Source organism: Falco naumanni, chromosome 3, assembly GCF_017639655.2.
Source record: "Falco naumanni isolate bFalNau1 chromosome 3, bFalNau1.pat, whole genome shotgun sequence".
Taxonomy (NCBI): domain Eukaryota; kingdom Metazoa; phylum Chordata; class Aves; order Falconiformes; family Falconidae; genus Falco; species Falco naumanni.
Window position 1 is genome coordinate 16,838,369 of NC_054056.1, and position 15,017 is coordinate 16,853,385.

General features: G+C 45.9%; 1 protein-coding gene across 1 annotated transcript in view; it reads right to left on the minus strand.

Annotated features, from left to right (window-relative positions):
- Window positions 1–15,017, minus strand: part of TTLL10 (tubulin tyrosine ligase like 10) — a 46,029-nt gene that overhangs the window by 14,485 nt on the left and 16,527 nt on the right. The window contains 4 exon segments of the mRNA XM_040585697.1: window positions 1,233–1,391; window positions 4,250–4,354; window positions 5,923–5,953; window positions 7,188–7,270. Of these exon segments, the coding sequence (XP_040441631.1) occupies window positions 1,233–1,391; window positions 4,250–4,354; window positions 5,923–5,953; window positions 7,188–7,270 (378 nt within the window).

Consider the following 15,017-nt stretch of genomic DNA (forward strand, 5'->3'; position numbering starts at 1 on the left):
CACTAAGGCATTGTCTCAAAACATTTCAGAAATTATTGCTCCACAGGGCTCTCAGGTCCCTTGCCTAGGTGGGTCTCAGCTCTGCCCTAGGCTGAGCACAAAGCGTTGCGCCGCTCAGCTGAAAGCTGGGGGTGGCTGTGGGAGAGTCTGAAAGACTGCAAGGTCTGGAGAGCTATGGAAATGCAAAAGGGGAAGGGCAAGAAGAGCCTTCTAAAAAGTGTTAGCCACACACCATACGTTGAAACAGATTTCCTTTCAACTGGTAGAGCCTACAGGAATTTTGACAAGCCCAGGATGTGACAGCTGTGAGGTCCCCCTGGCAGGCAGCCGCAAAGTGGAACGGCACACGTAAACTGTGGTGATGGTGTCAATAGGAAACACTCTACTTCAAATTGGTAACTAATCACGGCAGGCTTGCAAGGGTTCTGTTACTTATTCTTAGACCCCAGGGCTCAAAAGGTGGTGAATCTGTAAGGGATAATAACGTTTTTCAGTACAAAGTTAATGAGATCTGCCTAACCAGTAAGTGCTGGGTTATTTGTGGAGGAGAATGTCAGGGCTTGTAACTAGCTTTAGCAGTTGTGAAGAACTTTAACTCTTGGCCTTCTAGGAATGATAATCTAAACTGAAAACATCATTTCTAGACCTTCCTCTGCCAAGAGGTTTCCCTGTATAACACATAGCAAAAGCTTTTCTTTTGTAAGGCAAAATGAGAGTCCATGACTTTTCACCAGCACCTCCATGCTCTGTCTGTATTTCATGTCTCTGATGTTTTTCAGGCAGCACAAACAATTCTCTGGTGCAGTCTACAATCATGTTCTAGAGCATAACGATGCTTCAAAGCAGATGAAGCAACTTGGGTACCATCTCACCCTGACAGAGATCCAACACCATGCTTTATAATGTATTTGTTTTAACTAAAGTAGCAAAAGTTGTTCAGACTGCAACTAGACTGTTATACGCTCTGTACTGTTGGAAAAAAATACAATATATAAGCAATTTCTATCTGATCAATCTTCACATTGTTCAAATGTTCTCAAAACAGACCAGTGACATTATAGCACATAACTGATGTGAAGAACATTATCAGTTTGGAACTTGAATCACATTTGGGTATGAATGAAAGAATGGCCAGTAATGGAAAATTTTATTTTGAATATAGTTGCTGGTAAAGGAATTCAGAAGGATGAACCCTGTGGTTTCAGAAGTGATATCTGATGTAATGTCATCACCCTCAAAACCATTGCTGGATTTGTCACCCATTGTCTTGGTCTTAGCAAGAAAGTTCTGTTTGCGGTCTGATTTCTTGGCTGGTAACTCATAGGATTTGTGAGTCTGGCGTTTGCACACTAGCATTTGGGATATTGATACCCAAATCACTGAGTCCAAACCTATGGAAAACATACAAAGGCTTAATACTTCTGGGGCTGAGAAACGATGCCTCTGGTATGTCTTCAGCTTGGCTATGCACAAAGCTTTTGGGAACAGTAAAGCCATGACAAGACTGGCGTTATCTACTTGGGCTGTTCTTTTATCATTATTTGTTGTAGTACATCCTGTGATCACATGAGAAAAACCTTCTCTCTCAATGACAAAACCGCTTTGACTTAAGTGGAGCAAAGGTATTGGGCATTGTTATCTCTCATAATTTACAAGCACTTGTTTCATGTCCTCATTGCACCCCACCTATGAGCACAGGTGCAGTCCACAGTGAACTGTGTGCCCACAGTTACTGGCTTCCCCAGCAGGCGCCCACACCTGGCTCAGTTTGCTTTGGAATAAAGGAGCAGGTTGCAAATTCTTTGAGGTGGGACTTGCTTTAAATTTCTGCTTCATGTAGTACTTGGCACCAAAGGGTTCTAACAGCAAAAGCTGTAGCATTGTTACAAACTGCAGCATTATCAGTGCTAATCCCTGGACTCATGCCTTGAATTTCCTCCTTAAATTAAAACCAAAACAAACCAAAAGAACATACTAAACAACCAGTTCAAACAAGCCAGGGCACAACGTCCACAATGGAGAACACTGCCTCGGTGATGTCTTGTAACCAGCCAAAATGAGTTTTTTCCACAGTGAATTCCCAGTTGCCTGTTACTGGTGCTGCAGAGCCGAGGCTGTGGTTGCTGGTTGTGGGGCAGTGGGGCAACTGCACAGGAGGACTCTCCAGTGGCCAGCAGTGCCTGGCTCTTCGGGCACAATTTCATTTTGCCATCGCAGCACCAGACCAGGCAAATTCGCAACGTACCCTGATTTCCTCCAGAAGAGACTGTCCTTAGCGTGTCAGTCAAATTTTTTGAACAAACTGTTTGAAAGTAGCTCAAAGCTGGGGTCAATGCATTATGCATAAGTGTCAGGCAAATTAAAAGACATGTGGAAAAGGAGTACAGCTCAACTGCTTCCCAGACTCAATGCATTTTACAAAAAGGTTGTACCACAAAGCTGTACCACCCCTCCGGCTACTGGTACCTTCCACGAGGAAGGCTGATCTCTCTCATCTGCCTTAGTACGGTGTATTATAGTGCTGTTCTTGTTACTCTTTGATATGGGAATGTAAATATTTATTTATCTATTTTTAACATTTAATTGCTCATTCATACCTCCTGCGAGAGTTTTGGCTCTTTTATCATCTCTCTCCTTGCCTGGATTGCTAAGAAAATAACCTATGTTAAACAGCCCCATTTATCCTGAGACACGGATACATGAAATCTCCTGCAGTGATTGAAGTGCTGGTAAGGTATTCTTCCATCGGTCTGAACACGCACTTGTCTCTCCCTCTCTAATCCTTATGCAGAGACACATGGGGTGGGAGCCTTTTACCATCTTTTCTGTCTAATTATGGAATCTCCCAGTATTCAAGCTGAACCTTCATTTCATTGACTCTTTTGACACGTATTATTTAAGCATGAGTCCCCTTAGTCTTCATTTATTTGTGTGTTTTGCACCCTTGGATGGCTAATTATTAAAAAAGGTAAGGAAAAACAGGAATGCAGGGGGTTATTCTCATTGCCTGATTGCATAAATTTCAGGCAAGGGCCTTTTCACTTGTTTATCAGAGGTGGGATTAGATGCTTGTTGGGACTTGAGCTCTTAGGAAAGAGCAGGCAGAGCGGCTTGGCTTGCACACCTAATCAGCAGAGAGGAGTGGATATTTCAGGGGCTGCGTTTGTGCATCTGAACTGGGTTCTACATTGTCCCGTGCAAGAGCCTCTCTCTGCCCAAAAGGTGTTTGTGGTGGGGAGGGGGGAGAGCCCTTGGGGAAACAGTCTTCTAACTTGGCACATGAACTAGCAGCATGAGATTAAACAGTATGCTTTCTTTCCAGAGAGCCCACAGAGATCATCTTCACGCTGGGTACTGCCAGTAAATTAAATTGCTTGAGACAATTTTGAATTCGGTTCATTAGTTTCTTCAGTACCTGTGTGTTGGTAGGGTCTGTATAAGCAGCCCCTGTCTCACCTCAGCTCTTCTTTCAGTGCACACGGGGATAAAGACACCGGCAGGGAGATGCAGTCTGCTTTGTATCACTTACTACCAAAAGAAAAAAACAAAGCAGACCTTAGAAGATGGATCTTCTTTTTCCATGTTTCCATGTAAAGCAAGGCTTAACAGAACTGTAGCTGACTGATTTCTCTAGAATCCAGTTTAAGTCTAGCTGAAATTTTCATTGAAGAAAGCTAAGTGATGTAGATATCTTTCTAAAGACAAACATTGCCCTAAATATTGCCTCTGTATTAAACACACTTTCATTTGAAATAAATGAATCTATTTTTTTACTGCCAATGCACAGAGCTGGGTTCAACAATGAATACATCAGATAAATAATACTGTTGGTTTAGTCATTGAAAGATCTGTGGCATTTTGGCCACATTAGCTCTGCATAAAAAAGTAATGGTTTCTTTTCAAAAGAACTGCTTGCTAATGGATAGCTTGTATTTTTCTTCATGTTTTTAGCAAAACACTTAAAATGTTAGTATAGCATATTCTAATTTCACTAGATATTTGTCAGCCAATATGGACAATTTCTGTCTTGCATTATTTTAGAAGCAAAGGCATGGGCTTGTATTTTCACAGGGTTTAAAGGAAAATGGTGTAAGTTACATGCAACATGTCTATAATTTATGCCGTAAGTTCGTGGCCAGCACTTTGGCTAGTGTAAGAAGATACAACTCCCTTGATACTGGCATCAATTTAGAACCTGGTCGTAGGACTCGGCACGATTAATAACTAAAACCAAGGATACAAGATCCACCTCTGCTGGCCGATAAGGATCCAGCCTGTTGTTGGTTTCTTCCGTGCTTCATGGATTTGGTGTTCTTTGTCCTGTTGGCTGGCACAAACGCCATCTCAGCCCAGCCTGCAAAAGGAAAGATCATTGTCAGCCACTTTGCCAGTCATGAGCGACCTGTGAAAGTCTGTATGATCTATTTGTCTCTCTGTTATCATTTGCTCTATTGATTGTAGGTGCCGTTTTTCACCACCTTCTGTGGTTTTTTCATTTCTTCAGAATCTTTATTTTGACTTGGTTGTTTTGCTGGGAATACATAGGCTCTACTTTCCATCTACAGCTTCTTATAGGTGGTCTCTAGTGATAAGCTTACTGGTGGCTGTGCTGGGGATCTGGGTGCTTTTGTATCTAGTCTTTGTGCTCTTTCAGCTTCCTTCCCATTGAGAGCACTCGGTGTACGCCTTGGGTTGCCCTGTCATTTGCTGTAAGTAACTGGGCGCTTTTCCCCAAGTCTGCTGCTCATGGTGGAGCAGCATCCAAGAGGAGTTTTTTTCAAATATATCTGGTATTCATTGTCTTTGGCATCTTTGGGCTCCAGTTGTTCAGCCTTGGGATAAGACAGGCTTCTTTTCAGGAAGCTTGAAAGCCCAGACTATTTTTCATCTTTGCAATAGGTACGAAAAAAAACAGTTGAGATATTGTGTCTGGAGACAGAAACTGTAATCCCAGATAATTGTTGGACATAGGGTAGGCAGAATGTTTTTAGCAAGTTTCATGCTTGGAATAGCCAGTTGTAAAAAAGGACTTGTTCTGAGTCAAGGCTGCAACTATTTTTGTAGGAAGGATGCTTACCTTAGAAAGCACAGGGCAACTGAAACGTCAGCTGAAATTAGAGAGGAAAATAGATATTTGCTATTTTTACTTACAAGCAAAAGTAACATATAGTCTAAGAACGCCAAATAAATGGAGCATAGGTACTGTGTAGTTTAAAGTCCGTAAGAAGGACAAATGCAAAAGTGCCAGTTACTGTAAGTACTCTTATGTAGGAAGATACAATGCAATAAGCTGAGTTACAATATTGAGCTGCTGAATCTACAGTTAGATATATGTAAAGCACATTTCCTGTTAAAAACTGTCCTCCCCAAAGTGTTTTGTTGGAGTGGGTAGGCAGGGGAGGTAGACAAGCGTGCCAGTGTCACTGATTCCCTGTGGCTCTGGCTGTGTTGCAAAGCATTGCAGTGCCAGTTCCCCTGTCTGCAAGTTTGAGTGATAATTGCATAATTGCACCTGGGTGGGACTGGAATTCTCATTTTGTGGTACAAAGACCGACTGTTCAGCTCTATTTGTTCTAATGGAGTTTTATTTCCAGTCGGAGGCCAAAGACCCCTGCAGTTTCCCATGACTGTACATGTTAAAGAAAAAGAAGCTGTCTCAAAAAAAATCTGAGGTCTGGAGAAAGGCAGGTGGTGTGGAACCTCAGGGCACTTGCCTTTCTCCAAACCTCAGCTTGGCAAAGCCACAAGGGAGATTAGAGGAAAAGGCTTCTTTCAGATGCCGGTGGAAGGTAAGGAGTGGGCGCTGGCATCACACACAGCAGCTGCCACCCAAAAGAGCCTGGCCCAGGGCTTCTGCCAGACCCTAAGATGAAGCTCTTAAGATCCCCTGACGAGCTATGGAGTAAGAAGCTATGCACCTACCAACGCCCTCGCCCTCAGACTGGGAGGCATCCTGACAGGGAAAGAACTGACAAGAGTTTTTAAAGTGGGGATTTGTCAGACTGAAGTGAAGGTGATGAGTCCAGCACAGCGCTGCTCTGGGTGGAGCTGTAGGGGAAGAGGGAACACGTGGAGTGGGAACAGGAATTGCAAGTGGTGTTTGGTGTTCGGGTGGGTTTGCATTTCGTAGGCCAGTTGCAGGAAGTAATCTTGCAGTGCTTTCTCAAGGTGCACGTATGAGGAAAAGAGCAAAGCTCAAGCACGCAATTGGAAAACACATGTGAAGAAGATGCTTAGTTCTGTGCTCCTCTTCCGGTTGTCCCTGCTGTGGTGTCAAACATCAAAAGCAGAAATCTTCCTCTCAGGCAAAAGCAGCTCTTCTGTTCTGCTGGCATCCTAATAGTTGCTTGTTTCTTATCCCAGCTTCTTCCTGTAGCTTCGTTTTAGGATAAATGCTTCTCAGAAGTTTCTCTCCTTGTGTTGTCGAGCACATACACATCACTTCCCTGTGAGGCTGAAGGACTCGAAATGGGCAAATAACTGCTTGTGAGGAACTAATGCACCTGCTGGCCTCACAGCTTGTGTGTGCCAATACCAAGTTGTATGGAACTTATTTTATGCATTCTCCTGGCAAGAGAAAAGGATTTTAAAACAGTAGAAAGAAAAGTCTGCAGTAAGTGAAATGCCTCCTCCTTATGTCTGTCTGTTCAATGACGTGTGTCTCCGTAGCACCTTCTTAGTAACAGGTACTAATACAGTGATTGCTGGTGATATAAAAAAATGGCGCTGCTGTATCCAGAATTTATGTAAAGCCTTTTATATTAAAGAACAGCATTTTAGGCATTGTCTTGTTTGTCTGGAGAGGTAGGTGTCCTGCAACAACTCAACAAAACAGTGTTTTTACCAAAGTGTATCTGATGGCAGCAGGTTGCCCAGTTTTAGTGATCTGGTGAGATCTCAGAGAGGAGGCTTTGGGGATTTTCCAAGTTGTGTTTGGAGGGAGGGCCTGGAACATTCACTCCAAATATCATAATATAGATGCAAATAGCTGTTTAGCTTACCAGGTCAGCACTCCTGTCATCAGATGACACAAAGTGGCTTCAGCACCTTACTGATAAATCACCCTGTACTGTATTTTCATGGAGGTTAGAAAGGCTTTCTGTACAACCACAATTTCTTGCCTTTTAGTCCCTTCTTTCAGGGCTAAGACCATATCTTAAGTTAACCAAAAGTAATGGAAATTCTACCCTTTGCTCAGCAGTTTCTAAATACTTTAGCAGAGCTTTAATCGCTCCCTGCCCTGCCTTCAGTTTGGACAACTTGCACTTGACTTCCAGTCAGACCTCAGATAGCTTCTAAAGAAACAAACCATCCCGTGGTAGAGCAGGTTTGCACTCTGGAAGAGCAAAGATAACCTTATTTAATTGCCTGAAGAACGGTGGATTCACAACAGCAACTGGAAGCTCAGAACCCAGCCTGCTTCTGCTTTGTAATACCAAGGTTCTGTTCTTGAATCCTTCAGCACTGTGGGCACAAGCTGATCCCCCACCAACAGCTGCCTGGCTACTGCCAGTAATCATGCAAGAGGCTCTAATGCTACGAATGTGAAGGGATTTCCACAAATGTATGTGCCTTTAGATAAAGCTGTCCAATGGCAGCGTTACCAGAGGGCTGCTGAGCAAACTGGCATGTGTGTATCAGAGTAGAATTGCGTAACAGAAAATCAGGGAAACCAGTTCAGCTCCCTGGGCGGCTGCTGGCTGGCACCCTTTCTGCTCACTCTCCTGTGGCTTTCCTTAAGTTCTAAAGGTCAGGCTCCACCTCTGCTTGAGACGCCCTTGCTGCTTACACTGCTCCAAATAGCAAACTAGAAAGTCCAACTGCATTCGCACCAGTGTGCAATCACCAATAGGACAACGGATTAAAGACATGAAAATATATGCTTTGTCTATAATGTAGTTTTCCTTTCTGAGGAAGAGTTTGAACAGCTCGGTGCTCTGCTGGACTTCGTTAATGCTGAGCGCTGGAGCTGGTTCAGTGCAGTGTGCACTGTTAAATTTGCCTTTGCAAAATCAGATCATGAAAACCAGTAACAGGGAAAAATTAGCATCCTAAATCCTCCTAAGTCCTTCTGTTTCTTCAGTGAACAGAGGCAATACCTTCCGCAAAGTTCTGAAAAGCAACTCAGAGGCCAAAGGCAGCTGCTGCGGCAGCCGCGTGAGCCAGGGAAACTGCTCTGCGCAAAGGTGAGGTCTGTCAGCAGAGAGACCCGTGCAATAGAAGCGGCTCTGTAGGGAGAGGCAGCCCACCATCCCAGAGCGTGGGCACTGTGGGCACCAGCCCTTCAGCGCCATCCGTTCCTGGTGGGACAGGGCGAATGCCTTCCCTGGTTCAGCTCCATCCAAACAGAATCGGGGCTGTGAGCTCAGAGCTGAGCCAAAGTGTGGTGAGGAGGAATGATCATATTTTGATGAAAACTGCATGCCAGATGTGATCAAAAGCACACCTGCAAACTCACTGATAGCCATTAAAAAAGGCAGTGGTGACAATGTCAAAGCACAGCTCATGCTGATACAAAATGACACCGATTTATACAGAAGACATAAATTCAGACATAATTTTAAAAAGAGGAGTAAGCTAATGATAGTGTGAGTTCACTGCCAAATGCAGAGATTTCTCTTAGAACACTCCCTGCAACTGCTTGCTGATTCCCTTGAGCAGTTTTACTGTGTCACAAAGCTGCAGCTACTGGTGAGCTGAGCCTACAATAACCCAGGGATTAACTGGGCGTAAAGGAAAGGGAAAGGAAGGCAAGGGAAGAAGATAGGAGAGAGTCCTGCATTCCCCTCTTCACCCCAAACCTCATAAGGTTTTACGTGTATTTCCAGGAGTCTGAGAATGCTGAGATAAATGTGAAAAAAAAACCCACTCCATATTTTTTGTGGGTGCTTCTTCAAAACAAATGGAGTGCACCCGTTGCCAGTTTTATGACGAAATGAACCATTTTACAGCTATGACAAATCACGATTTCTATAGGAGCCTCTCCTCCCTCACATTGTTGTTTTTATTAGACCATTAATTACCCGTGTGCAGTGAGAAGTGGCTAAAACAATGGGACCTTGATTTTTGCAGGCAGCTGCTGAGTGCTGCCAAACTAGCTATAATAAAGGATTTTGACACTTATGGAGCCTCGGTCCAAAATATAAAGATAGAAAGGCCTATTTATGTAGCATTAAATTCCTCTCTATATATAGATTTTTCTGTCCTTCACATGCAAAAGCAAAAAAATAACGTGTGCTTCGGGTTTTTTTGTGAGTTCAGCTGTATATGCAGAAAGAGTAGGTCATTGCTCAGGGTTAACTTCAGAAGATCGATCTCGGCAAGGTTTGCATTTACTGCCAGGCTTTCAGGCTTCCAGCTGCCAACACGACAGTTCAGTTATTGGCCTGCCCAGAAACCTGCTGCCACACCGGCCAGCAGCACCTGAGATGCCGAAATCTGCTCCATGAGGATGAGATCCCCATCCAGGGACCACAGGCAGCTCCTCGCAATCCGAACCACAATGGAGGAAGAATGAGAATCCAGCCGTACAGCCCTGTTTTCTTCTGTGGTAACTCCCTCACCCCCTCAGACCAAAAGGGATGAGAAAAGTTGATGGAGGGTGGAACCTGGCTTAGAGTCAGTCTCCCTCCGGGCTGGCCCTGCGTCCTCCCGTGTGGACACGCCAGGGCAGTGTGAATGCTCTGGCACTCCTCCCCGGCGGTCACAGTGACCTTCAAGAACATTCTCTGTATTTTCCTGTTCATGCACAATGCCTCTAATTAGCCCCAGCGCTCGGGCAGAGCCGGTCAGGATCCTGTCCTTGCCTTACCTTGCACCTTCCTGGATTACCTCTCCCAGCCGACCTGCCCAGCCTGATCTACCTGGCCACACCGAGAGCAGCGGCGGTGTTGCAACCCTCCACACTGCAAATAAGTTCAGCAAATGTTACACCCTCTAGGAAATATTGCCTAATTGTTGGAGAAGGGGAGAGGCCGACAGCGGCAGAGTTAAAGGAGGCATTTCATTCACCTAAGGCATCCCCATGGGCTGCCTCCATTTCCCTTCGTGTCCAGCAAAATGAGATGTTCCCCAGAGAATTCCCAGAGAAGGCTAAACTCTGCATTCGCCCTGTGTTTTGCGGTCCTGACACGGGCTGGTTTGAATGCACCTTGACACGGATTTTGCCACCTTTTTCTGTTTGAATCTCTGGCGCTGAGCGTTCGAAGAATGCTGGAGGTTTTCCTTGGGGTGGGAGGAGGTGGGGAGGGGGAGCGGGCTTTCGTCACCTCCTCCTCTTCTACACAGCCACCTATATACAGGAAACCTGCAGGAACGTAGGAGGCTGCTAAAAACCAACTTTTGTAGAACTTGACCAATAGGTTTAAAATTCCTTACAGTACAAAGTGACAAAGACAAAATGACTGTGTGATCCTTACTATCCTTGAAAACCAGGGTCAAAGAAATAACATGCAATAGAAACAATGTGTGCTGCCAGCACAGGTGCAGTTAGAGACAGCGTGTGTTCAGTCCAAGGTGGTTCTTCTGTCGGAGGGTTTCTGTGACTTGATTAGCTCTACAAGTTACATTTAGGTCATCCGTTTTGGGAATCAGTGGGACAGCTTGCTGCTGCGTTTGGTCTGTTGCCTAAGTATATAGAGTTGGAACGTTTTGATGCTCAAGGCCCATTCGTATTCCGTTATTTCTGCAAGTCTGATGGGGTCTATACAAAATACAAGTATAACAAACTAGTCCCTCAACTATAAAATATATCAAGATTTATGTAAGAAATATATTTCCGCTATAGAAGAAACAATAATAAGGTTATAATTCTTTTTCAAGGTTCTGATGAAATCTAAGCTACAAAAGCAAGGAGCACTGTCTAACGTAAAAAACCTAGTAAAAATTCAAATATTAAACCACAGAAAATTCCTTTAAAAAAAATAAGAAATTTCTACATCATTGTTTATGCAGAACCTTGAAGCAAGCAACTGAGCCTTGGTATTCAGCAGCCAGGAAAACAATGGAACAGAGAGCTCCCATCAAACGGTGACACACGCTGCAGGCAGAAAGTCAGCAGGTCTCTGAGGGTCTGAATTTGTCTCAGTTTTTATAACCACCAAACAGACTGATTTCACAAAGTGTGCTGTGGAAGGAAGAAAGCTACATAAACACATGGTAATATCTTCTTGCTGAAGAAAACAATTTTTGCTTTACTGCAGGAGTATTATGCTTTCTGGTGCTTCTCTCTGTAAATAGATGCAATTTGAGGATGGAAAACTACTGTTTCCATGGCCTGGGAGAGGTGCCTTAGCAGCCCCTGATCCTGATCACCCGTGTTCAGATGAGTGGCACTATTCCATCCAAAAGCCACTGAGCCAAACCCAGCACTGGGGACTGGGACCAGCACAGCCAGGGCTGGGTGCCAGTGAGGCGACAGCACGGAGGTTTCCCTGGGTGCTGGCGGTGGGAGCGCAGCGCTACCCAGACAATCTCTTTCATTCGAAGATTTTTTAGGAGTGACTCATGTGCTGCTGTGTATGCTCTGAGTGCCTTTTTTCATCGCTCACTGCAGGGTCAGAACGGCACATCTCTCAGAAAACAAGATTTTAATCATGGTTGGAGGCTGCTTCCCCCACTGCCACCCCCCTCCCTGCATGCACAGATAGAGCAAGTCCCAAAATATCTCTGGAGCTGAGATGAGGTCAGTTCCAACGTGGTTTTTTGGGTTTGTTTTTTTTTCCCCTACCTTGGCATTGCTGTTTTCCAACAGTAGCAGTGTGTTTTACAGAGAACGCTTTTACACACACAGGGGTTACAGCACCATCTGGGAGGGGGAAGGCTGCCTGGTGCAGGTGGCTGGGAAGGGCTGTGCACGGTCACGTACCCGCGTCTCCTTGGGCGTGCAGCAGGGCTGCAGGGGTCAGAAAGCACAATCTCCCCTGGGGTCTGCAAGAAAGCCACTGTGAGAGACAGGGAAACTCGGCCGCTCTCCTAGACTTTAGTTTTCTCACCTGGACAATGGAAAACCCCTGATATCTACATGTTGTGGACTTGATCAATAAATTGCTTTGATATGTTTATTAAACAATGCATACTTGGGCCTCCCGGGAGTGGGTTGTGTGGTCCCCCCCCGGATCAAGCTGCAGTCATGGTGTGTGTAGGTTTTATTTCAGTACCAGAGGGGCAGGAGTAGGAAGCAGTGCACATGTACCAGCTTTCCCAGGGAAGCGCATTGGCCTGGCCCTGCCTCTCACTGCACAGCAGGCATGCAGGCTGCAGACCCACGGAAATTAATGATTAAGCCCAAGTTCTGAAACAAAGCTGTGAAGTTAGAAGACAAAACCTCCAGATTCAAACATGAAATCCAAGGGTTTTGGCTGGCTGCTGTCATAGTTTTGTACTGAGGCCACTCAACGCCACCCTACAACTGTGGAAGGTTCAGCACAGGTGCCTGTTCCATGTCACCTGTCACAGAAACCCCACGTTTGCAGGGAGACTGACCCATCCCCTGCCTGCAAGTGTTTCTGGCAGCACAGTGGGAAAACAGCAACAGAGATGATCTGCTAAATCCCGATTTGCACCTACATACCTGCATCAACAGGTGAATTCTCTGCACAGTGATTTCACCAAACCAGTTTCTCATAACAGGACCAATTCTCAGTGTTGCTGAGCACCTACCATCCTGCTTGAAATCAGCAGACAGGAGCGCGTAACTTCATGAGAGCAAGAGTTGTGAGAGGAAAGACTGTCAATGATGGAAAAAGGAATTTGGCCTGAAGTCCACTGAAGTCTGTGGGAAACTTCCAAGGGCTTCATCTGGCTTTGTATCAGTATTTTGAAGAAACTGGGAACATTCCCTAGAAAATGCCCTCCCTTTCTCTCCCTCATCACCTACCTCTTTTGCTTTGTTTTTGCTGCTTTGTTTTTGTGCTGAACCCTTCCTGATGTTTTGTTCTTCTGCCTTGCTCTGATTTAGAGCTGCAACTTAAGAAGCAGCGAACCACTGGAGTAACATTACATGCCGCCAGCCACCCCAGCTTAAGCAAAATTCAACCCATCATCTGAGGTGTGGCAGTGGGAAAAAGAAAGGTGAGAAAGAACTCAAGCAAACAGCCGTTGACCAAGGTCCTTCCTGCTGCTCAGGTTTCCCGCTGCTCAGTTCCAAACCCAGCAGCGCCCTGTGTGGGAGCCAGCTGCCCCACCTGCCTCTCTCCCGGTGGATGCACAGATGCTCGTGTTGCTGTGTGTATATCCTCCGAGCCGCTGCTGTGTGTCACCGGGTGCTTCAGTTCAGGAGTCACAGCTGAACAGAGGTCGTAAGGTAGTCCTCTGTCCAGAGCGTGGCTACCAGCAAGCTTCCACCCCCCCTCCTTGCCATAAGAATTGACTCTGTGACCAGTCCTCCCTCACTCCCACCAACAACTGACCAAACTGCCCTCATCTTCCAAGCAGAGACCGAGGGCTCCACCTGAACAGGTTTCAGCCCTTTACCTCCTGACACCTCATTAGCCATCCACCTTCCACCAGCAAGAACACAGGACCTCCGCATGAAGATCAGACCTGAGGCCAGCCTGGCCTCATCCCCATCCCTGACAATGAGAAAGAGCTTCAGCGTACTGAGGGCTGCAGGACACTAGGTTGGATGAGGCATGGGGTCACGGCACTGGAGGCAGCATGGAAAGGTTACCACTGGGGGGGAGGGGCGAACCTAAAGGGCTGGTGAAGCTGGGCAGAGCTGGACGGCGTGCTGTATCATTTTCTGGTAGAGCTGGACCACCCTGCAGCCAGGACCTCTCGGGTCTTGACAAAATAAGAGAATATGTGGGAGAAGTTGTTGGGAAAGTGTCATACTCCCTGCCTGTTATTGCCTTTGTTTTTCTGTGCTGTTTCTAAAAATGCTCTCCTTGTTTGAACCGCTTCCCTCCCCTCCTGCTCCCCTGGCTTTTCCCCTTTAGGTAAGGAAGTGACCTGTTCTTGGCAGAGCATTGAAGGTAGAGCCTGTGGCCAACCCCGGTCGCCAGGCTCGACAGAAGACTTGCCAAGTTCTTTGTTTCTGGGTGGACCCTGAGGAGCCCTTTACATTTTTTTCAGGTGATTCAATCCGCAGTTGGCCACGCCACAGGTGGCTCTTTGCGGCTGCAGGTGCATCGCTGCAAGTGGCACATGAAATGCTGAGCTTTATCAAGAGCACTGAAATCCACTGCTGTCAGAGTTGTCTCCATGCAGCAGGTGATGGCTTTGTGAAGAACAAAGCAGAGGATGGTTTACAATAAAAGAGGAGAGTGCTTTGGGGAGGGCAGAACGTTTGCTCTGCAGCTGTTAATGAAGCAGAACCTCCGAGTTTGGTGGCTTTGGGGAAGAAGTGACTCTGGGCTGTGTGTAAGACCTGTCGGTGTTTGTTCCATGCTAACAAAGGCAGGAACGCTGCAGGCAGGAGGAGCACTTTGCTTTCCTGCCCGCAGAACTCCACTAACACATCTGCTTGCTGCTCCGCACCGGGGCTGAGGCTGCTGTTCCAACAAACTCACACAGCCTCTCACAACACAAAGCAATTCCAACCTGTGCCAACTTCCATCCACTGCCCTAGCTTGCAGCTTTCCCATCATTCAGGTCCGGTTACACCCTCTTTTACCTGTCTCCCAGGTAAAAAAACCCAGCCTTTGAAAACCAGGGTCTTACTGACATTGGCTATGAAACAGGATTATGAGCTTTTGTAAGCACAATGTACACCACATAATGAAGCCTGAGAAATAAAGATCAGCTTTTACCTGCCACCTGTTTGCTTTGCTCACGTTGTGTTATGCCAGAAGGAAAACCAGAAAGCAACACAAGGCAGTAACTCACGGAAGTGACAAAGAGCTGGAGGAAGCACTTACAGAAGCACTAAGTAGCTGCAGCGGAATTATAGAGCATTAAATTCATTGCTACAGGTACGCGGACTCGTAGGGCAGCAACAGCGAACTGCTGCCACAAGTTTGGCACTGACAGAGGTTTGGGCCAATGCTCATGAACTACAAATCTTCTTAAATAAGCTC